This window comes from Impatiens glandulifera, chromosome 7 (assembly GCF_907164915.1).
Source record: "Impatiens glandulifera chromosome 7, dImpGla2.1, whole genome shotgun sequence".
NCBI classification, from domain to species: domain Eukaryota; kingdom Viridiplantae; phylum Streptophyta; class Magnoliopsida; order Ericales; family Balsaminaceae; genus Impatiens; species Impatiens glandulifera.
In genome coordinates, this window is record NC_061868.1 from 28,913,057 (window position 1) to 28,936,717 (window position 23,661).

Sequence of the window (23,661 nt, forward strand, 5' to 3'; positions counted from 1 at the left end):
CGAAGTTGTAAATCAAATCAGTGTCTTGGCAATGACTTGACCGACAAAACGGTTTGCGAGAAGATTTTGATAAGTCTTTCTCCAAAGTATGACAATATGGTGATCATTATTGAAGAAATGAAAGACCTCTCGTCACTCAGTATTCACGATTTGATGGGTTCCCTTGAGATGCATGAACAACGGATGAAGCGACATACCGAAGCTTCCCTCGAAAGTGCCTTTCAATCGAAAGTGAGTGTAAAAGAAGATTCTACTGAAAGCTCGAGTAAACGTCAATATTCTCGTGGCAGTAGAAGTTATGGAAGAGGTCGAGGGTGTGGACGAGGGGGAGGTAGAAACTTCCATGATAACAAATTTTGCCATCATTGTAAAAGATCGGGTCACGTTGAAGAAGACTATTATCACAAAGGTAAACCTCAATGTTTTAATTGTAAGAGGTTTTGTCATATGAAAAAGGATTGTTGAGATCAAAGAAGAGAGCATGCCAATTATACCGAGGAGAAAATGAATTGTGAAAGTGAAGGAAGCACATTTTTGACATGTCAAGCGGCTATCGGAAAAAATGATAACGAGTGGTATGTTGATAGTGGGTGCAGCAATCACATGACCGGAGATGAGTCGATTTTTTGCAAAATTGACAAGAGTGACACAACTCAGATCACAATGGGTAATGGTGCTGTGGTGAAATCAAATGGAAGAGGTACAATTGTCGTAGATTCAAAGAAAGGTAAATTGCTAATCCATGATGTGTTGTTTGTTCTGGATTTAGCTCAAAATTTGTTGAGTGTTGGGCAACTTATGTAAAATAATCATGCATTCTATTTCGATGATGATAATTGTAAAAATTTTGACGAGAAAAATAATAGAGAGTTGATTGCGGTTGTTAAGATGGAGAAGAATCGAAATTTTCCTCTTAATCTTAAACCTGCAAGTTGTGCATCGATGAAGACCAATGTTGAAGATATGTCATGGTTGTGGCATAAACGGATTGGACATGTGAACTTTGAGAGCTTGAAATTTCTAAGTAGAAAAACTATGGTGTATGGGTTGCCAAATATTGACGATAAACATGATGTTTGCGAGGCATGTGCTCGTTCACACTGATATATGTGGTCCGATGTCCAAAAACTCTCACAGAGGTAACAAATATTTTATCACTTTTATCAACAATTTTACAAGAATGTGTTGGGTCTATTTTTTTAGGCAAAAATCGGAATCACTTTTTGTTTTCAAGAAGTTTCAAAGAATGACTGAGAAACAAAGTGGTAAGGTGATTACAAGATTAAAAAGTGATAGAGTAGGAGAATACAACTCGAATGAGTTCGAGAAATATTGTGAAGATATTGGTCTTGAATGACAATTGATGACGAGTTATACGCCATAACAAAATGGCGCTGCTGAGAGGAAGAATCGAACAATTATCGAGATGGCGAGAATCATGATGAATGCAAAGGGGTTACCATTGACTTTTTTGAGCCGAAGCAACCTATACAACAGTTTATTTGTTGAATCGATGTCCGACAAAGGCGGTTGAAAACAAGACATCATTCGAGGCATGGTCCGGGGGTAGAAAGTCGTCGGTCAATCACTTGAAAGTATTCAGATCCATTTGCTATGCTCACGTCCCGATGCAAATGAGAAATAAACTTGAAGATAAATGTGAAAATGTATATTCGTTGGCTATAGAACCAAGTCAAAGGGATATCGACTTTTTAGCTTGAAGAAAAATAAGGTGATTGAAAGTCGGGATGTGATCTTTAATGATAAAGAACGATGGGATTGGAAAGAGAAAGGTGTTAAAGATGTACAGATGTCGGGTTTTGAAGAAGATCGGAGAGATTCATCTAGACAAGTCAATGAAAGTGGTTATGAAGAAAGTGAGCATCAACAATCTCCGACAACACAACCCGGGGTGAGTTCATCCATTCCGATCCTTGTAAAAATGAGAAATTTGAACGACATATATGCTCGATGTAATTTCTGTGTTGTAGAACCCGAAAGCTTTGAACAAGCTATTCAAGAGGAGATTTGGGTGAAAGCAATGGAAGAAGAAATCAACATGATCGAAAAAATGAAACTTAGGAGTTAGTAGAGAAGCCGAAAGAAAAAGATGTGATTGGGTTGAAGTGGATTTATAAGACGAATATGAGTCCCGATGGTTCGGATAAAAAATTCAAGGCAAGATTGGTTGCAAAAGGGTATTCTCAACAACCCGGAGTCGACTATCATGAGACATTTACACCGGTTGCGAGACCCGAAACGATAAGGATGTTGATTGCATTAGCCGCTCACAAAGGATGGAAGCTTTACCAACTTGATGTGAAATCTGAATTCTTGAATGGAGTATTGAAAGAAGAGATGTATGTGGTACAACTACAAGGCTTCAATGTTGAAGTAGAAGAAGAAAAAGTATACAAGTTGATGAAGCGTTGTACGGATTGAAGCAAGAACCTCGTGCTTGGTATGGAAATATCGATGACTATTTCTCTAAGAGAGGATTTTTCAAGAGTCCTAGCGAGCCGACACTCTACATCAAGCATGGTGAATTCGGTATACTCATAGTCTCTCTTTATGTTGATGACTTGATTTTTACTAGAAATGATGAAAACATGATTAATGAGTTCAAAACTGATATGATGAAGAAATATGAGATGAATGATTTGGGTTTGTTACATTACTTCTTGGGTATTGAGATTGATCAAAATGATTGAGGTGTGTTTATTTGTCAAAAGAAGTATGCCCAAAGCATTCATTCAAAATTTAAAATGGAGAATTGTAATCCCGTGATGACTCCATTGGTAGTAAATGAGAAGTTGGTGAAAAATGATGGTAGTGGTGATGCTGATGCGGTACAATATAGAAGTCTGGTTGGGAGTTTGTTGTACCTTACGACTACGAGACCCGATATCATGTATGCTACGAGTTTATTATCTCGGTTTATGTACCGACCAAGCAATAATACGTCTTAGAGTTGCAAAGAGAGTGTTGCGATACATTAAAGGGACTATGGAGTATGGTCTCATGTTTGAAAGAAATGATAGTGAAGATATTGAGTTGTTTGGGTTCTGTGATAGCGATTGGGTTGGAAGCATGGATGACATGAAGAGTACATCCAGGTATTGTTATTCACTCGGTTTAGGTATTTTTTCATGGGCGTCGAAGAAGCAAGAGAGAGTTGCACATTCCTTCGCCGAAGCCGAATACGTATCGGAAAACGAAGCAACCAAACAAGTGGTTTGACTAAGGAAGATTTTAGAAGACATGGGGGAGAAACAAGATATGGCTATAGTTCTCTTTTGCGATAGAAAATCGGAAATTGCTATGTCGAAAAATGCGGTATTTTATAGTCGAAAAAACACATCGATACATTCGTGAAGTAGTGGATGATGAAAAAGTGATGATCAAGCACGTAAAGACTGGAGATCAACTTGCATATATCTTCACTAAAGCACTTCCTTTAAACAAATTCGTCTACTTACGAGATTTGTTAGGCATGACCAACAAAACATTAAGGGGGAGTGTTGAAATTAATGTTTTTAATTAATTATGGTATTGATTAGGATAATATTGGGAGGTTATAAGTTACAATATTTAATTCTAAGATAGTGAAAAGATTTTGATCTTTATTATATATTTAATTTGTAATGGGATGATTGAACAACCAAAAAAACAAAATAATAATATTTCATTTCCTTTTGTAACCTTCCTTCCTCATTTTTCTATTCAACCCAACACAAGTCATGTTGACGTGAATTCACGTTGAGATGAGGAGTTGATCTTGACCATCGATGTTTCAATTATTCCGAAATAATGAAAGCCTACCAATGATCACATTATTTCTAACTTAAATATATCGAGTTATCATATCAACTAGATGATGAGAGACTATTGGAAACGATGAGTTCTCATATCAATTGATGATGATGAATTGCTAGGGAAACAATAAGTTCTCACATTAAAACAATAATGAGAGACTACTGGAAACACTAAGTTCTCATATCGATGCGATGATGAGAGACTATTGAAAACAAAGAGTCCTCATTACAATGATGAGAGACTACTGAAAACGAAGAGTCCTCATTACAATGATGAGAGACTACTGGAAATACTGAGTTCTCATATCGACGCGATGATGATGAACTGTCGAGGAACACTGAGTTCTCTTATCGATGCCACGATGAAAGGATACCAAATAACACTAAGTTCTCATATTGATATAATGATGAGAGACTGTTGGAAACAAAGAGTTCCATATCATTGCGATGGTGAGAGACTACTAGGGAACCCTGAGTTCTCTTATTGATGCGATAATGAGAGCTTACTGGTATGTTCTAATATCATTGCGATGATGAGAGACTACTAGAAACACTGAGTTATCATATCAATGTGATGATGATATACTATTAGAAACAAAGAGTCATCATATCATTGCGATGATGAAAGACTGTTGGGGAACACTTAGTTCTCATATCGATGCGTTAATGAGAGATTGTTGGAAACACTAACTTATCATATTGAAACTATGATGAGGAATTATTAGGGAACACTAAGTTCTCATATCAATGCGATGATGAGATATTGTTGAAAAACACTAGTTCTCATATCTATGCGATGATAAGAGACTACTCGAAACGAAGACTCCTCATATCATTGCGATGATGAGAGATTGTTGGAAAATAATGAGTTCTCATATCAATTGGATGATGAGAGACTACTTTCCTCATATCATTACAATGATGAGAGACTATTAGGGAACATTGAGTTCTCATATTGATACGATGATGAGAGATTGTTGGAAATGATGAGTTATCATATCAATGCGATGATGAGAGACTGGTGGAAACAGCGAGTCCTCATATCATTATGATGATGAGAGACTGCTAAAAACATGAAGTTCTATTATCAATGTGATGATGAGAGACTGATGGGAAACACTAAGTTCTCATATCGATGTGATGATGAGGAACTGCTAGAAACGAAGAGTCATCATATCATTATAATGATGAGAGACTACCGTAGAACACTAGGTTCTTATATCGATGCGATGATGAGGAACTGAGGGAAATTTTCTAATTCTGCTATTGTGATCAACATAAATGCCTAATTCATGAACATCCATGAGATAATATTCATGATAAATCAATGTGGTACAAACACATCATCCATTTCCCATGGGGAATTGATAATGTTCAAGAATATGTAACTTAGTTTTGTTTTCTAAAACTTCATTTTAGGTCTTAACCAAGACCCGACATTTTTTAGAAAAGCAAAAGATGAATCTAGCACGTGAAGCTTGTAGATCCAAGCAATCATGACCTGATAACTTGAATCAGGTGTATCTAAAGAGCGATACCATATCTCTTTACTTTGATATGACATCTTGAAACATGGTTCCTAAGACATCGTCTCAAACCTTGATAGATATTTGTTAACATCTTAGAGAAAATACCAAGATGAATTTATCATGCAAAGACTATAAATTCATGTAATCATGACCTAGTAAATTGAGCTAATTGCATCTAGGGATTGATACCATGTCTCTTTATTTCTATATGACATTTCGAAAGATGTCATAAGAGTTACCGATGTTTCAAGAACTGGTTTTACACTACAAAGGATTTGAGGAAAGAATTTTTTATGGGTTTGTTGACATGCCATAAAAGAACTTTCGAAGAACATGCCTAGTTTGAGCTAGGGCAATTAGTACGAACATTGTTGGGGAATACTCTCTCAAGATGAATTGAGGGTTCTCTCGGTTTGTAATCATAATATATGGTATAAACTAGGGAAAATATGGGCATAGTGTCGGTGGTGTTCTAATGATTATATGCATGATTTAAAACAAACACTCTTAGTATGAACGATGGATTTTTTATTTCATGATGCATGAATGCATGCTTGACATGTGGCCAAAATATTGGAACGCATTTTGTTATGTAAGACTTGTAAAAATGAAAGCATGTTTTGAAATTCAATTCTCTTAGCATGAACTAAAGCATTTTAGAATTCTTAGGATGCAAATTGCATGATTAACTTAGAACTAAGTGAATGCAAGCTTGAAAATTTTCCTAGTGAAGACTAGAGTATTTTTCTTTCTTGGCGTAGATGTTAGTGAAGATCTTGATCTCATCATTGTGTTGTCAAGTTTGGATCAAAACATCTTCAGCATTTTAAGACTCGTGAAAGGTTCTGGACCGTTTCAGAGGAGATTAATTTCAGCTTGCTTTTTTTTTATACAAATGGAATTACTTAGAGTAAGTTCCACATTGTATGCAAGCAATCAATTTGAGACATGGTTATTTGATAACTAGAGATTGAATCTTAGTGAAGATCCTAATTCTTCGTGTCGTTCGTCTTTTGAGCCTAACATTTCATAATTTCATTTACTTTAGCATGCTCTTTTCTTTTACTTCTCTTTTAAGAGAGAAATCTTAAAAAACTATGAACTTGAGCGAGTTTATACTCAAAATATTTGGTTTAATCGATACGCTTAGCAAAGATGCTCAACGGTGATTTCAAAAACTTAACCACTATGAGTATGTTATATTTTATTTAACAATCATGGTGTATCTGGTCGAATCGGCACACCTAGCGAGATTTTCCGTTGATGATTTAAAAACCTCAACCTTCATAGAAGTGTTCATTGTTGTCTTTTTCTATTATTTTAGTTGAAGTATCATCGATATATCTGACAAATCAACATACCTAGCGATATTGTCCAGTCATATTTTTATTGTCTCAACCTTGTGATGAATACTTTTTTCTCATTGACAATTTACTTAGTTGTCCAAAGTTTGAAGTCAATCCCTCTTTTTAATTTTATTTTTCTTTTCAAGAAGTTAAACACTTTTCTTAATCTACTCAGCTTTGAGACTAGGGTTTGATTGTCGATGAACATCGTAGAGTCTAGAAAACTTTAAGCAATTTGTTAGACACAGAAAGGAACTAAAACAGTTAATCCTTCACATAAATTTTAAGAAGATTTTGACACTTGCTTTGCACCTGAAACAATCCCTCATTTAAGATATATTATTAAAGCTTACTCGTTTCATAGTGTCATTATTTCTTACGAAAGAGATCTTGATCTTCTTCAATTTAGAATGATACGATTTTCTACAAATTTGACCAAACATATTTGATAGGTTGCCTACCTATCCTCATGGAAGAGGAATCATGTCCAAAGGTAATTCCATTTTTTTGGAAACCGAATGCATTGGTTATAAATTTCGGACCTTAGCATGATGTCGAAGGGTTTTAAAATATTTCAGAATGTTCACCGATTGATAGCTATATAATTAATGCAATGATATGCAATGCACTCTTGATCATGTGAATGATGCATGTAATACTAATAATGTTTATGCATTTTTCTTGAAAAATGCCCTTAGTGTGAACTAGGGTCTTGGGTTTTCATAAATGGGAAGGAAGAATTTAGATATAATGAACTGAACCTGTCGAGAGGTGCCTACATATCCATGTAAATAGGGAATTAGGTCCACATGTAGTTTGATTGAGGAAATCGAAGACCATGAGGTCAAAAGGGTTACCTTAGCGTTCAAAGCTAAAGGATTTAAAAAGGATTTTGAGGCTTCCACCTTAGCAATACTGAAGGGTTTCAAGGGTAAGCTCAAAAGGGTTATCTTAGTATTCAAAGCTATATGATTTCAAGAATTGAGGCTCCCACCTTAGCGATGATGAAGGGTTTGAGGGTTAGCTCAAATGGGTTATGATAGGATCGACTTTATCAATAGAGACGGGGGTCTGGCGATTGATGAAGGCTTATGAAAAACAGTTTGAAAGAAATCTTGTTAGGGATTTGATTCACTTTCCATTCTACGCAAACCCTTGTAAACACTTGAAACAGAATCAAGTGCGGAAATATTTACTTAGGTTTGAAGCTTATGATCAAGAATGAGAAGATGACAGAAATGAAAAACACAGCAGATTGTTTATGGATGTTCGGAGAAAACTCTCCTACGTCACCCCTTTTTTCAACCACCGGAAGGTTTCACTATAATATGATTTGAATCAAATACAGTTTGCACGAATAGCTCACTGTTGAACATAACAGATTCTTTTCAACTTACAATATGATGAATATTACTCAGCTAAAACGATGCTTTGATTCTAACTTTCTCTTGATTAACACACAATACAATCAGGAAAGCAGCTAACAGTTTGACAGAATGAATAGATCGATTAATTTCACTCTCTGTAATTCCAGTAAGTAAGGCAAGGAAGATTCTTCTTCTATTGTCCTTAAGAATCTTTAAATATGAACAAGTACCAACGGTCGAATCTTCATACTGATACGTGGCACTCTTCCATTGGAACGCCTCTATAGTACACATCAGACTTTGAATACAAGGATCGTGGCCGTACACAACAGGTAGTGCGCCAAATATTCTTCAGAGATTTACCTGCAAAACAAGTAGTGGGAAGGATATTCGCTTACGTGTCATTGGTTGATTGGTTGCATCTGGCTGTCGAACTGATCTTCACTAGAAAGTGGAGTAGGAGTAACGTACATCTATAGCACGTGGGTAGGCGGGTGCTAGCTTCAAGCAACTGCTTAAGCAAGGCATTAGACGTATTTCAATTAGACGACCTCGTCTAATGAAATCAAACGTCCCCGTCTAATAACAGAATCCATTAGACCCACCTGGTCTAATGGGATTAGACTTACGTCTAATTACAATCACTTCAGACTAATCTGAAGGAGTTAGATTGCACGTCTAACTTTCTCTTTCCATTAGACTGCACGTCTAACTCCACGAATTAGACTGCACGTCTAATTACGGTTCTATTAGACTGCACGTCTAACTTTCTCTTTCCATTAGACTGCACGTCTAACTCCACGAGTTAGACTGCACGTCTAATTACGATTCTATTAGACTGCACGTCTAACTCCACGAGTTAGATTGCACGTCTAATTACGAGTCCATTAGACTACACGTCTAATTCCGAGTTTATTAGGCTGCACGTCTAACTCCACGAGTTAGACTGCACGTCTAATTTCACTAGTTAGACTGCACGTCTAACACCTCTTAGTTAGACTACACGTCTAACTTCGCTAGTTAGACTGCACGTCTAACACCATGCATCTAATACCAAATCGGTCTAATGAACATCATTAGAACCAAGTCTAATTAAAATCTAATTTCGATACACCTGCATCAAAAACAATTAGACACATAGATTATTCATTCATCATTTCATCATCAAAATTCCAATAGTCAAACTATTTCAACACTTAGTCAAAATAATTTGACCGAACATGTTACCTTAACGTTCAAAGTTGAAGGATTTCAAAAGAATTTTGAGGCTCCCACCTTAACAATATTGAAGGGTTTCGAGGGTAGACTCAAAAAGGTTACCTTAATATTCAGAGCTGAATAATTTCAAAAGGATTTTGAAGCTTCCACTTTAGTGATGCTGAAGGGTTTCAAGGGAAAACTTAAAAGTGTTACCTTAACGTTCAAAGCTTTTAAGAGGATATTGAGGATCCCACCTTAGCAATGTTAAAGGGTTTCGAGAACAAGCTCAAAATGGTTACCTTAACATTCGGAGCTGAAGGATTTCAAAAGAATTTGTGGCATCCACCTTAGAGATGTTGAAGGGTTTCGAGAACAAGCTTAAAAGAGTTACCATCATTCGGAGCTAAAGGATTTTGAGAGGATTTTTAACATACTCACAATTTGAAATAGATCTAAAGTCAAAATACCACGTGGGTATGCAAACATCCTTAACGGTTGGTTAAAGGGTATTACCTAAACAGGTTTTGATGCATTTCTAGAAAAAATACCCCTAATGTAGGCTAAGGATCTAATAAATGATCCATAGAGAATTGTATTTAATGCAACAACTAGAAAACAAGACACATTATGTTTTATTTAAAACTCTATGCCCAAAGTCGGAGTTTTTTTTTCTTTTCTACAATGTAACACATTGGTAAAAATCTATAGCAAGGGCTAAATATCTAAATGATTTTCCTGCTAGAAGCTTCTCGTATGGACTAGAATCTTTGTTTATGATACGCTAGGAAAATATCTGCATTGATTGGTGAACGATGAATTCATTGTGTATGCATTTTTTGTATAAAAAATCCCCCTAGTATGTTCGAGAATTCAATGAATAATTTGCAACAAGAGTATCCTTAGAGTAGAAACTAAAGATATGGAAATTGCAACGATCCTAAAAAGAATCAGGAGTCTTACAAAATTTGAGACGTGAATCAAGGTCTTAACTTGTTCCAAGCATTTCTTGTTGGAGACAAGTTCCTTGCAATTGAATATAAAAACGTCGTGATCCTCTCTTCAAGATGTTCCTAATATGATCAGGAATTTTGCACAAGAAATCGACTTACTCGAGAAAGGCCTTTAACAGTTAGCTCGAAGAACGTTATGTTTTCTGCCTTGGGACATTCCTAGTAAGACTAAGAATCTTACATAATAATGTGACTTGTTTGGAAAAGGATCTTGATAATTAGATTCAATAGACTTGCATCTTTCGCTTTGGGAAGTTCTTAGTATGATCAGGAATTTTGCACAAGGAGGCGACTTGCTGAAGGAAAGCCTTTACCAACTAACTCGAAAAGCATTGTGTTTTCTGCCTCGGGGCATCCCTAGTAAGACTATGAATCTTATATAAGAATGTGACTTGCTGAGAAAAGGATCTTGATAATTAGATTCAAGAGTCCCACATTTTCCGCTTTTAGATATTCTTATAATGATCAAGAATTTTACAATATGATGCAATTCACTAGAGAAAACGATCATTTAATGGCTGAATTAAAGAATTCATCATATTTCTCATAGAAATGCCTCTAGTGTAAGCTAGAGGTCTGTGCAGTTATAGACTACAATCCTCTAAGGAAAGTGTCTGGGATAGCCATGTCTAAGATTAAGATGAGATATTGGTAGGAAGAGAATGTACAACTTTTCGAGTTTTACTTTCCACTTTCAGACATAATATTTCTTGAGCGTATCAAGATTATATGGGGCAAATAATTCGTTACCATCCATAGAGGCTAGACGTACAACTCTCTTAGAGAAAAGTTGCTTGATGATGTAGGGTCCTTCCCATTGTGGTTGGAACTTCCCTCTTGGATCCTAAAGCTCTTAGGTTTTGCGGATGACTAGGCCTCCAACTACAAGATGTTGAGGTTTGACTTTCTTGTTGAAAGCTTTCGACATGCGTCATTGATATGTTTGTGTCTTGCCCAAGGCATCAAGCCTTTTGTCCTCGATAAAAGAGAGTTGATTGTACCTAGATCTAATTCAATCTTCTTCGATGACGTGACTTTCTAAGAGTACCCTAAGAGTAGGTATCTCGAGCTCAATCGACTGACCAATGAATAAAGAGTTTTTCCTTTAGACGTCTGAGCGTTCGTTCAATAACCCCATAAAGCATAAGGAAGTTTCTCATGTCACTCCCTCTATGTTTGTGTGATCTTTTTTAAGATAATATCACGTTCTTGTTTGTAGTTTCGATCGTTCCATTAGTATGAGGTATATAACAAACCTAATTTACTATTAAAACTCACTTTCCATATTTATTTTACCTTTAATATTTTTATTAATATTATATCTTATTATTAAATATATTATAATTTTTTTTTATATATTTCTTTATATATAATATATTAAATATGAATAATAAAGATCATAACTTAATATTTTTATAAAAAATATGCTTATTTAATAATATAATTAATTTAAAATATTTTCATAATTATAATACATTAATTTAATAATTAATAAATATTATTACAATAATTTTATTTTAAAATGACTGAATATATATATTTATTAGTCACATCTCCCCTCCCTTACCCTACCTTATTATTGTAAAAAATAAGTTGACTTTTGACCCTTTTATTTTTTATTTTTTTCTTATTTATTAAAAGTAGATTTAACAAACATAAATAGTTATAAATTTTATGATATAAATTTAACTTAATATAAGATTTAAAATTATATATTTAAATTTTACAAAAAAAAAAAAATAAAAGATGAGAAATTAAATATAATTGCAGTTATGATAATGATTATATTATATAATATATAATGTTATATAAAAATAATAAATTAATTGTGTACATATAAATATAAAATATAAATAATAAATTTAAAATATATTTAACAATAAAGTATAATATTAATAAAAATATATTATAAATAGTAATAAAAGAATTGAATTTAAATAATAAATTAGATTAGCTTCAACATATACTAAGTAAAAGTAAAATTTCAACCAAATTTAATTTAGAATCATATTTTACAACCAAAATTTAATTTAGAATCACTCATGAATCAATAAGTCTGTTTTTTTTAACTATATAAACAAATAACAAATTAAATTGAAAAAATAAAGAACTTACAAGATTAGGTTACTATTAAAAAAAAATAATAATGATAATTTTTCCTTTTTTTATTTTGTTTTAGGCTTAATTCCAGCTCAACCATAAAGTAATTCTGCCTTTATATACATATATAAAGATCAAGAGGTTGTTTGGTTGTAAGTTTTTTAAGAAATTAAGAAAGAGAGAGAAAAATCAAATTGGTGATGATTTTGAGGAGATAATGATTATTTTTGATAAAAAGACTTAAAAAATATTGATATATATATATAAATAAAATAAATAATAATAATTTAAAATAAAAAATATTTTAATATTTTGGTTAATGATTTAGTGATGTGATGTAGAGTGATATTTGATTTTGAATTGATTTTTTTAATAACGCAATGAAGCCTATATTAGTACAACTCATATTGAAATATTATATTTCAATAATTTGTTATTATTATTTTTTTTTTTTGAGTTATGTACCCGTATTTTATTATAAAAAATATACATTTATTATCTAACATGACAAGAAAATAAAATATGAAACAAATTTACAAAGTTATTAATGCATAAAATATTATTTTAATTAATAGATAAATTTGAAACTCCAACAAAAGTTGATTGATAAATTTAATATTTATACCAAACTAAAATAACATAAATATCATTTAATCCTTGTACAACTCATTTAATCCCATACTAAAACTATAAATAACAATTTATACTGTTTTTTTTTATACTTAAAACCAAACAAAACATAAATATTAACTGTTTATTACAATACAAATCATAAACAAATTTAGTAAAGTTCTATGGGCTTCTAGTCATCATGGGCTTTATTACATATAGATCCTAGAATCTTAAAAAAAAAGGACCTACATCAGATTAGTCAGACAGAAGGAAAGGATAGAGAGAGAGAGTGAGCGCGAAAAGAGGAAATAAACCCTAATTGTGGTGGAAAAGCGCACAGAGAGAACTTACAGTAACCAAGAGAAGGCTCCTCGCACTACTGCCTCACACGTACGCTGCAGGGAAACATACCCAACATCTCTCCATTCCTTCTTCTTCTGTGGTTAGTCAGTCCACTCTCCATTCTTGTGCTTATATCATGACCCAAGATTAGTTTTTTATTTTATGTGTGTGTGTTTTTTTCACTTTCTAGTTTATTTCCTTCGTAATTCAGTATTTATAGTTGATGGGTAATGACGCTTATGACTCAATACATGTGGGTTTAGAAGTACCATTAGCATTCAACTGATATGACATGCATGTAGGAAATCTTTACTTTTGAATAGCTAAATCTTCTTGTTTCTAATTTATTTGTAATGTAAAGTCCTAAGAAAAAACAATTCTTCAAGTACAGACGAATGGATATGCTTTATTGATTTTTCTTTTGCATCAATGCATGATTTCTTGTTGTGCAGAGGATATGGCAGAAAACCAACCAGACATTGATGAAAATGAAATTGAAGAAGTTCCTGAAAGCACAGAGTCAGAGGTCAAACAAGAGCCAGAAGATAATACAGTTATTGAGGGAACTGAAAAGAGGTGGCCTGGATGGCCTGGAGAGAGTGTCTTCCGAATGCTGGTTCCTGTGCAGAAGGTAGGTAGTATAATTGGACGAAAAGGGGAGTTCATAAAGAAAATGTGCGAAGAAACAAGAGCCAGAATAAAAATTCTTGATGGTCCTCCTGGAACCTCTGAAAGAGCTGTAAGTCTTTTGTTGTGTTGTGTTTCCTTGCTGTTTTCTTGTATGATTATGACAAGCAGTTGCTGAATAAGAAAATTAATTTCTCACCGATTCTCTTATCTATATATGGGAATTCAAATGTTAGTGTGTTTCTCAGACTGTTTCCTACTCAAATTTCTCCTCCCATTTGTTTCTTAATGAAAGTAAGAATTCGTAAATTGAGTGCACTTGATTGATGATCAAGTTTTGGTTTGTATGTACTTAATTTTCTTATTTACAAATTCATTGTGAATCTTTCTTTAGATATGCAAACTATACAATTCTCCTTGGAATGTGTCACTCTGGCTCATATACTCTCCATGGTGTCACCAAGTTTATTGGTTTAAGAGTTGATGTCAATGGATCAAACAAATATTTGTTAAATAAATAAATGCCACTGGTCTTTTGTTACTTTTTTCTTCAATGGAGATCACTTGTCAATTTAAGTTCTTTTATCTACTTGAGAACTACTTATGTTAGAATAAGAAATGACTCAATTGGGAAGTATTTTTTTTGTTTGGGGTAACATAATGGCAGGCAAATATGCCCTATTTGGAAACACTTGTTCCTGAATCCAGATTTAACAGAGAATCTGACAATGAATTTCTGAATATTTGTTAGATAATGTTCACTTCAGATATACTCTGTTTCCATATGTGATCCCATCTCTCATAGAAATGATGTTTCCAAATGAACCAAAATGTATCATCCATTTGATTGCTGACTTGGTTGAAGTTTGAGCATCATGTCTAGGACCCATTACTAACTGTTTTTCCCAACCACATAAGTATCATGTATCTTTATTTTTGTTTATTTTTCCAAGTCAGAGAAGATAGATGTTGCATTTTCTCTACATTGGTTGTCAATCCATCAGTTAAAAACAAGACTTCTTCCATAGCATAGCATGACATGTTTGGTTGAATGTTCCAAAAAATTACCACTTAAACAGAGTCTTCCTCATATACTTATTTCATTGTGTTATTTTTCTTTTTAAAAAGGTTATGGTATCCGCAAAAGAAGAGCCTCATGTTTCTCTACCCCCTGCTATTGATGGACTTTTAAGAGTTCATATGCGCATAGTAGATGGATTGGATGATGATTCTTCTCATGCTCTACCAGCTGTGGGAGTCAAGGTATCTACTAGGCTGCTGGTACCTGCTGCTCAGGCAGGTAGCTTAATTGGAAAACAAGGAACAACTGTTAAATCAATTCAAGAAGCATCTAGTTGCATTGTTAGAGTGCTTGGTATGCCTTCCTGTCCCTGTATACATTATTGTTATTTGTACGACTTTTTTGAGTTATTACCTACGGTTCTTCTTCTGTGAAACATGTTCTTGTATAAGTTTGTATATGCTTAAGATCTGTATATTGATTTGCAATATGAGGGGTGTAAAAGATTTGCTGCAGTATATTATGTCAAATCAGTTTAATTTAAAGTTCATTTGCTTCTTTCTGTTTATTCTCGCCTGTTCTGGTTGGTGCTTGTTATGGGGGTAAGGGACCTAGTGTTCTGATTGTTCTTCTACTGGCACCCTGACCTGTCATCTTATGCAAAACTATCTGAATACCTTCCAGTTTTCCAAATTTAAGTATGGTATTACAACTATTAATTGTTTCCATATTTTTTGGTACAAATAAGAAAAAAAAAGAATGTTTTTTTATACCTTTCTAATTTGTTAATGTGTATGGATAGCATAACGATCTACAGAGAAAAGAAAAAGAAGAAAACATATTATTAAACATGCCTGTAAATCATTTTCTTTGTTTAGTTTAACCCATTTGATAATGCAGTGAAATCATATCTATATGTTTTGAGCCTTCACTATTGCTTTTCTTTTAAAGCTCAACATCTATTTCTTGAATGATTCTGGACTTTGACATTTTGTATAAAATTGATAATTGCAGATGACCTTCCAATTTTTGCTCTTCAAGACGATAGGATTGTTGAGGTTGTAGGGGAACCTTCTGGGGTGCACAAGGCAATTGAATTAATTGCTTCTCACCTACGAAAGTTTTTAGTTGATAAGAGTATCACTCCGCTTTTTGAAATGCAAGTGAGTGTTTGTTAATTTGATCAAATAGTTGCAGTTGACAAGTGAGAAATTGTAATTTATTTTGGAAACATTTATGATCAGATGCAAATGGCGAATTCTCAGATGGATCATCATCACAACATGGGGCTTCCCCCTCCCCAGTCGTCATCATGGGGTCCAGCAGCAGGAGGAGGACAACATCAGGGCTTCCCCCCTGCTGCTAGTTCTGGATACGGAGCTAATAATCATCCTCATTACCTGGCAGCTCCAAGCAGCAGGCAGCATGAAAACTATTATCCACATGCAGAAATGGCTCCTCCTCTTATGGAGAAACAACAGCCTCATCAAGGTATATCTGCATATGGAAGAGAACCTCTAGTAGGCGGTGGTGGTGTCCATACTTTATCAGCTAATAATGCTCATCACACAGCCACATCAATGATCACACAGGTATCTATTTTATTTTTAGATTTTGTTAAATGTCAGAAATGGTTTGTTTATCTGAATGAAGTGGATGCTGATGATGATGTTATAATGATCAGCAGGTAACACAACAAATGCAAATACCATTAGCTTATGCTGATGCAGTTATTGGAACAGCGGGTTCAAGTATTAGCTACATTAGAAGAGCTAGTGGAGCAACAGTTGCTATACAAGAGACAAGAGGTGTTCCAGGTGAAATGACAGTTGAAATGAGTGGTACAGCTTCCCAGGTTCAGGCAGCTCAGCAGCTCATTCAGGTCTAAAATTCAATCAATGCAAAATGATTGATCTGTTATGTTGCAGAACTGATTTAGTTAGGGTTTGTTTGTGTTGCAGAACTTTATGGCGGGGGCTGGAGCACCGACACAGGGGCAGGCCGGTGGGTCAATTGAACAAGCAGGAGGATATAATAATACATCATATTCAGCTGCAGCTGTAGGAGGTGGGCATGGTTCAGTTTACTCATCACCACCTTCGAGTCAAGGAGGATATGGAGGTGCTGCTGCTGGAGGAGGATATGGCTCTTCTGCTGCAGCTGCTTATGGAAGCAACAACTATGGTTACTGATCCAGTTTCTCTCCAGTTTGCTTTTGATTTGATTTCATTTCATTTTTACCAACATCTAGTAGTCTTTTTACTTTCCTTCTGTACAACTTATTGACTATTGTTGTATCATTATTATTGCAACAATTTCTTATGAATGAGTAACTTTCTTGTGAACTTTTGTCAATATCCACTGTTCTACAATAAGATCCAACACTATTTAAGACCCACCCACACACATTGTCATGCAAGGTGCAATATTTTAAAAAGAAAAAAGAACAAATATGGCAACCCTGCTAAAGAATTATATAACCCAATCATTTTACATATGGGAAGGAACTCTCTTTTGTGTTACTAGGTATTGACGATGTATTCAGGGGAGAGAATCGTCCTCAAAAGCTCCTTTAGATTTCCCAGTACATGGCGTGGCCCCAAGCTTCTTTTCCCAATGAAATTCAACAGCTGTTCTATATCCTGTCCATTATTTAGCATCCTAAGAAAAGAAGGAAATTGCAAGTAAAAATTGTATTGAGAATGACATGGTGTTAGTGTACCTTGTTAAGCAGAAACATAGCGTAAGCTGCTCTTGTTGTATCTTGACTATCTAAAAACAGAGGAAACTCTGCAGGCTTTAAACTTGAAACTGATGATAATAAACTTGACGATGATGATGATGCTGCTGCTGCTGAATCACTTGGAGTAGGCTCATCAACTGATGAAGAAGACGCATGATCATGTATATATGACCTAGAACCCCCCAACTGCAGTGGGTACCGAAGAGGAACTTGTAAGTACGAACCAATAAGAAACACAGCCTGCGCAACACAACACATTCAATTCCTCACTATTACTACCACACAACAATAGCTATTTCTTAATCACAACCATCAATTATACAAAGAGAGAGAAAGTGAACACACGTGTGCGATGTATCCCAGTGCAGTCGAAGTTCTCTGTACCTCCTTCTTATCAGTGAAAAGGCTCATCTTCTTGAAAGGTTGCATTGTCAGATACAGACCTGAAATAGTTATGGATCCTTCATCAATACCTTTCGCTTCACCACTGCTTCCTCCTGAAAATTAAGACACCACAAAAAGAAAGACAATAATACTTGACACTCTTACTTACAAATCTTGCAACATAAAACATATTATTAAGAGAAAGACCATTTTGGGGAGGGTGGAATCCCTTAAATCGGAAGTAATTAGAAATCATCTTCACTTGACTTACTATTGCTTCTAAATGACTCAAGTTCCTGTTCACGTGTATGCCCAATCACCACCTTTACAGGATAAAGCAATGAAACTTGTGATATCATATACTGTTGCCTAACTCTTAGCAGCTTCAGCAAGCTTCTCAGATTTGCATATCCTCCTCCTTCCCCACTAAGTGATCTAGTAGATTCCTGAATCAAAAAACACCACTACAGGTTCAACTCTAATGACAAAAGGATAATTTCAACTGAGCTTGATAATGCTCAAACACCCTACATATTTCCATTTATTCTTCTATATATTTCTATAGTGTTAAGCAAAACTATATAACAGTTTCAAGATATGCTAATTCACAAGAATTGTACAACAAATGAAAGGAAATACAGATGGACCCAATGTGAAGTAGAATTCACATCAATTCTCCTGGTTCCCAAAACCTAAAAATAGGAAGGAGAAATTGTTGAGAGACTTCTGCAAGTAAATTGTACTTAAGAACTTTAATCAATCCGTATGACCATTTTGTGGCCTTTCCAGACTAAAAGTTATGCAGAGGTAAATTATGATATTCTATATTGGATAATTTAAGCTTAATCTAGTGTTTTTATTCTTTCGTGAATGAAACCATCTTAACTCCTAATATGCAATCTTCCAAACTCCTCTTCTTGTAGAAGAAAGTATCTTATGTGGTTATGGGTTTTGCATATTTTGTTACCAATTACATTTTATGTCTAGGTGAGTCTTGATCAATAGAGGTACATGTAAGCAGATATGAACACCCAAGATGGTAAGTGACATAATTCTTGGCTAATTCAATTTATAAGGTGTAAGATGTAAATCCTATGTGACCATATATTAAACATTTTGGGAAACCAAGAAGAACTCCATATAATCTGTTGTAACTCTTCCTAAAAGTAATAAGTTTAAGCTTGTCTTTTCAACATAAATAAGAACTCCGAAAATTCTGTAGGAAGCCTACTCTTGTAATTGTATGCCACTGAAAAAGATCCAACATAAATAATCCACACCTAAACATGGAAAAATAACTAACTTTTGCTCCTTCAGTCTTTTCAAACAACAGTAAATTTCAATTCAATGACAAAAATGTCCCACTATAATGTTCCCACAACAACAGAAAAAACAACATATTATACTTCAAATGCTCGTCACAGTCAAACCTATACAATAATGTCCTATTTCAATGAACTTTGTTTGTACCTGCAGGCCCTTGCTGGCAACAGAAAGAGCGCTTCCGGCAACGACTAAGGATCGTATTTCACTACTAATTCTATCTTTTTCACTTTTTACGTTCTCTTGTATGATTTTTGAATGCATTGACATGTTTCCCATCAGCAGTTTTCTGTATTCCAGTTTCTCACGCATCTCATCTAGCTCATTTGACCGACTGATAGATTCTCCATTCACCTGACCAATATGTAATTAGAACTCATGAAAAGAGGGAACATATCTAATGATAAATATACTCCAACAAACGGACATCAGAAAATGGATTCACCTAATGATAATTCAACTGTTGAGACACTAGTAAAATCATACAAAAGGAAAGGAGAAGACAGGTATTTTAGAAACTAAAAATATCGGATTTATGTTTAATGGCATGCATAATCAGCTGGGCAGTCTTTAGTGTTAAGCATTGGATGTAAAAGGTGATAAAAAGTTGGCTTCTTTCCTTGAATTCCTCAATCAATTAAATGGACAAGACAAAACAAGAAACATACTTTAAGATTTGTTATTTGCTGAAGAAGTGTAACTAACAAACTGTGTTTTCTTCATTGCTTCCATAGAATGAACAAACTATCTTAAGCAATGGTTACAATTACTGTGAGAAATAGGGACCTATGATCCCCAAATGGAGTTCAACACTTGAACAATCAACATGTTAAATCAAAGTCTTTTCCTAGTCCAAAAAGGAAGACTTTCATGATATAACCACTCTTTAAATGGTAGGCCATAAAAAATCCATGAAACTCCAGAAACGTGGTTACTCGAGTTACATTCTTGTACATTGTTCTATCCACTTCTTTATTTTGTTTTGCTGGGTCAAACACCAAAAGAATCTAGTGCTTCATGGAATCCCCCATTTTAGGTCGAGGGAATAATATGTAAATGATGTTTACAGTAAATTAAGATATCACTGTAGAAATAAGAAATATATCAGCATAGGATTATGAATATTAAGATGTACTACCTAGTGTATTTTTATGTTTGTCCTAAATAGATTAGGATTAATTGTATTACATGAAATCTTTTATGGAGTTATCTACAAGATTTAAGACAATTTGATAAGTATAAGAACTGAAAAAGGGTTAAGCCTGGAGAGAAAACAATACAAAACCTAGAACCACGAATACCAAAGAGCACTCATAGAACCTGTACAACAGACTACAGGATAAAGAATCTAATCTGAAAACAATGATTAGCATAATATCCAACTGTCCTTGAAACGAGATTGTTCAAAACATTGAGAATTAATTTGCCTGTTTCTAACTATATATCAACCTAAAGATAGAAAGGAACATGTTCCCAGACCTTCTTCCAGTTCTTATTTTCTAAAGTGATAGTACATCCTTTGTCAACATCAGTTGTATAGCACACTAGAGAAAATGTGTAAATAATCATTAAGGTTTTAAGGTTTCAGATAACTGAGAACATCCTGTATCAACATCAGATGTATAGCGCACTAGAGAAAACGAGTAAATCATCATGAACAGTATATAGTTTTAGATCATTGAGAATCCCCAGTACAATTAATAAGATGTGAGATAAGTTAAAGCTGAAATGCATATGATGGTGGCAGCAATCATGAAATTCTTTTTTCTTGACAAGCAACAGAGTTCTAATTTGGGCTACACATTTATTTGTTAATTGTACACAGTTCCAGGCATGGTCAACTTCAAAACTTTCCCCCATAAGATGTTCAACTTCAAACTGTTTGTTTATCAACTCTATCTTGATATTAGAAAAAAAAATTATGGTTAAGATATTTTTTCCCTAGGTTATATTGTACCTCATTTATGATTTTTCTACAGCTATGTCCATTTTATTTGGCTTTTCCTCATTCATTAACATTAGTCTTTATAATACTTTTAAAATTCATTCAACATATCCTTTTAACCGAGCTTCACAACTGCATGTAAAACTATTGAGGCATTCTAACAAAGCTTTCCATTCAGTCCCAAACTGTAATTGAAGAAACAAAGACATTGTCTCCTGTCAATAACAAAGTTTTCTGTCCAGGACTGGTACAATTGCAAGTAAATTAATCTCATGTCAATTATGTACTTCATTTTGTTCAATTCAAGCATCCAACTATGTTACATTTCCACAACTTGGACAGTTTCATCATCCAACCAACTGAATAGGTAAGGACAGATACATTTTTGTAAAGAAACAACCAATAGTAGAAAAATATAAAGACTCATTAATAGGATGTAGTAAAAATGAAGAAAAAACCATTTGAAGAAGAAGATTTGGGGGTACCTGCGTGAGAGAATCAAGCTTCTGATGAAGTAAGAGTTTCTTTTGCTTGACTTCATTAAGAGCAGAAGAGAGACTAAGCAATCTAGCAAGCTCATGCTCGAAATCCTCCCACTGTATAACCTTCAAAGACGACGAAGAAGCAACCCTTTCCGGCGGATTCTTTCTGGAAGTAACCACGGCTTTGCTAATGTTTTCCGCCGTGGAATGGTTTATCTGGTCCATGTCCATGGCGAAGAGCGAGTAAAGTTGAATAATTAGGGTTCACGAAAGTAGAGAAGACGAAACAAAGAAGATCATCTGTAAGCAACCTCACTGTTACCACCATTGTCCCAAATAGGAGCAATTAGGGTTCGTATACCGAAAGAGGAACCATCAATTATTACTTTTATTGAGTAATTGCTAATGGTTTGTAGAAAACGTTCGTTCAACGATCAGCTAAAGTATCGGTTATCCAGGAAATCAGATCATGAAAGAAGCAAAAATCTGTTGCTGCTGGAGATGATGGGCGATGAAAAAGAGAAAGGATGAGATTGCCGGTGAAATTGAGTGGATGAATCGAAATGATGCGCCACTTCAATCCGGCGGACAGACTTTGCCAATTTCGTTCAGACCTTGTTCTTCAGTGCATTCATTCGATCATAAAATTCATAGACAGACGAGTAATTTTGGATTAAGGAGGTGTACACCACTTGCTCTACTACTTTACTATATTATTGCCGTTTTACATTTTCAAGATATTTTCCAAAACCATTTCATTAAAATTTTATATATATTTATGTTTATTTTAACTATTGTTTTACTTGAGAAAGGATGACAACGAATCGTCAACCCGAATTTTATTTTATTACTTGATTCCGAATTCGACGGGTATCTCTAGTTGTATCTCCATTCTCAATTCGTTAATTATCCGATCCCGACGGATACCAAATTACCCGATAAAAATATGAATTTATATTTATTATTTTCTAGATATTAAAAACACAAATGAAAATATTATTTATTTGCATTGTTATATTATAGAAGTTTAACAAAAATATAACAATTTTGTTGTTATTATTATATAAAGTTCAACAAAAACTAGAGAGAAGTTGAAAAGTTAAGAAAATTGAATGAATGATAAACTTGAAAATAAAAAATGAAAAGTGACTAAAAAGATAAAATATTTTATTATTAAATAAATTAAAGAGTAAGAATTATAGAGAAGAGAAATTGAAATTATAATGACTTTGGAGTATGTTTATGGGTAATAAATAATATATTATTGTAAATTTATAATAATTATAAATGATAATGATGTGCAATTTTAAAAGACATTTTAAACTTTAATAAATAAATATATATATATATATATATATATTTTGGGTATCGGGTTTGGATTTCACATACTTCGATCGGTTAATTATTTTCACTCCCCATCCCCGACTCCAACCTCTATTTTAAATATCCGAACCCGATCATCAGTTACCCTTGGGTATCGGGTATACGGGTACTCATTGCCATCCTAAGAGAAAGATAAAAAAAAAATATATATAAAAAAATAAAACATAATAGAAAAATATATCTTAAATAATAATTTGTGTTTATTTTACGAGTTGAAAAAAATATATATTGCGGTCTAAAACAACAATTTTTATCCGTGTTACAAAGAAAGAAACTTCATAGTGGAGGAATTGAAACATGTTGTTTAGAGATCCCTTTTGAAATTTGGAGTCAAGTTCGAAATGACAAAGTTTGGCCAAGGGTGTCTTCTTCAACTGCCTTTTTTTTCGTGTGACAATTTTTGATCCGAGGCTATTTATCCAAAAGTTCCGA

At 34.1% G+C, this 23,661-nt stretch overlaps 2 protein-coding genes across 3 annotated transcripts; one reads left to right on the forward strand and one right to left on the reverse strand.

Moving 5' to 3' along the window:
- Nucleotides 1–13,231: 13,231 nt before the first annotated feature.
- On the forward strand, nt 13,232–17,288 carry LOC124944608 (flowering locus K homology domain-like). Of its 2 annotated transcripts, none has more exons than XM_047484907.1 (7): nt 13,232–13,421; nt 13,774–14,060; nt 15,077–15,323; nt 15,984–16,132; nt 16,214–16,561; nt 16,654–16,851; nt 16,931–17,288. In XM_047484907.1, the coding sequence occupies exons 2-7, from the start codon at nt 13,779–13,781 to the stop codon at nt 17,159–17,161; spliced, it is 1,455 nt and encodes a 484-aa protein (XP_047340863.1). In that variant the 5' UTR covers nt 13,232–13,421; nt 13,774–13,778; the 3' UTR covers nt 17,162–17,288. The 2 variants fall into 2 exon arrangements, with proteins under 2 accessions (XP_047340863.1, XP_047340864.1); XM_047484908.1 differs by having other exon boundaries at nt 16,657–16,851.
- Nucleotides 17,237–22,519, reverse strand: LOC124944610 (UV radiation resistance-associated gene protein). The gene is made up of 6 exons (XM_047484909.1): nt 21,850–22,519; nt 19,567–19,773; nt 18,368–18,542; nt 18,058–18,209; nt 17,692–17,952; nt 17,237–17,611 (listed from the first exon to the last, which is right to left on the reverse strand). The coding sequence occupies exons 1-6, from the start codon at nt 22,075–22,077 to the stop codon at nt 17,492–17,494; spliced, it is 1,143 nt and encodes a 380-aa protein (XP_047340865.1). The 5' UTR covers nt 22,078–22,519; the 3' UTR covers nt 17,237–17,491.
- Nucleotides 22,520–23,661: the final 1,142 nt, after the last annotated feature.

Coding starts and splice junctions, on each gene's coding strand:
- LOC124944610 (XM_047484909.1), bottom strand. CDS start 22,077: ATGGACATGGACCAGATAAACCATTCCACGGCGGAAAACATTAGCAAA. Junction 18,543..19,566: donor TTGCCAGCAAGGGCCTGCAG/GTACAAACAAAG, acceptor TTTTTGATTCAG/GAATCTACTAGATCACTTAG. Junction 17,953..18,057: donor CACTGGGATACATCGCACAC/GTGTGTTCACTT, acceptor TGTGTTGCGCAG/GCTGTGTTTCTTATTGGTTC.
- LOC124944608 (XM_047484907.1), top strand. CDS start 13,779: ATGGCAGAAAACCAACCAGACATTGATGAAAATGAAATTGAAGAAGTT. Junction 15,324..15,983: donor TTGCATTGTTAGAGTGCTTG/GTATGCCTTCCT, acceptor TGATAATTGCAG/ATGACCTTCCAATTTTTGCT. Junction 16,133..16,213: donor CTCCGCTTTTTGAAATGCAA/GTGAGTGTTTGT, acceptor ATTTATGATCAG/ATGCAAATGGCGAATTCTCA.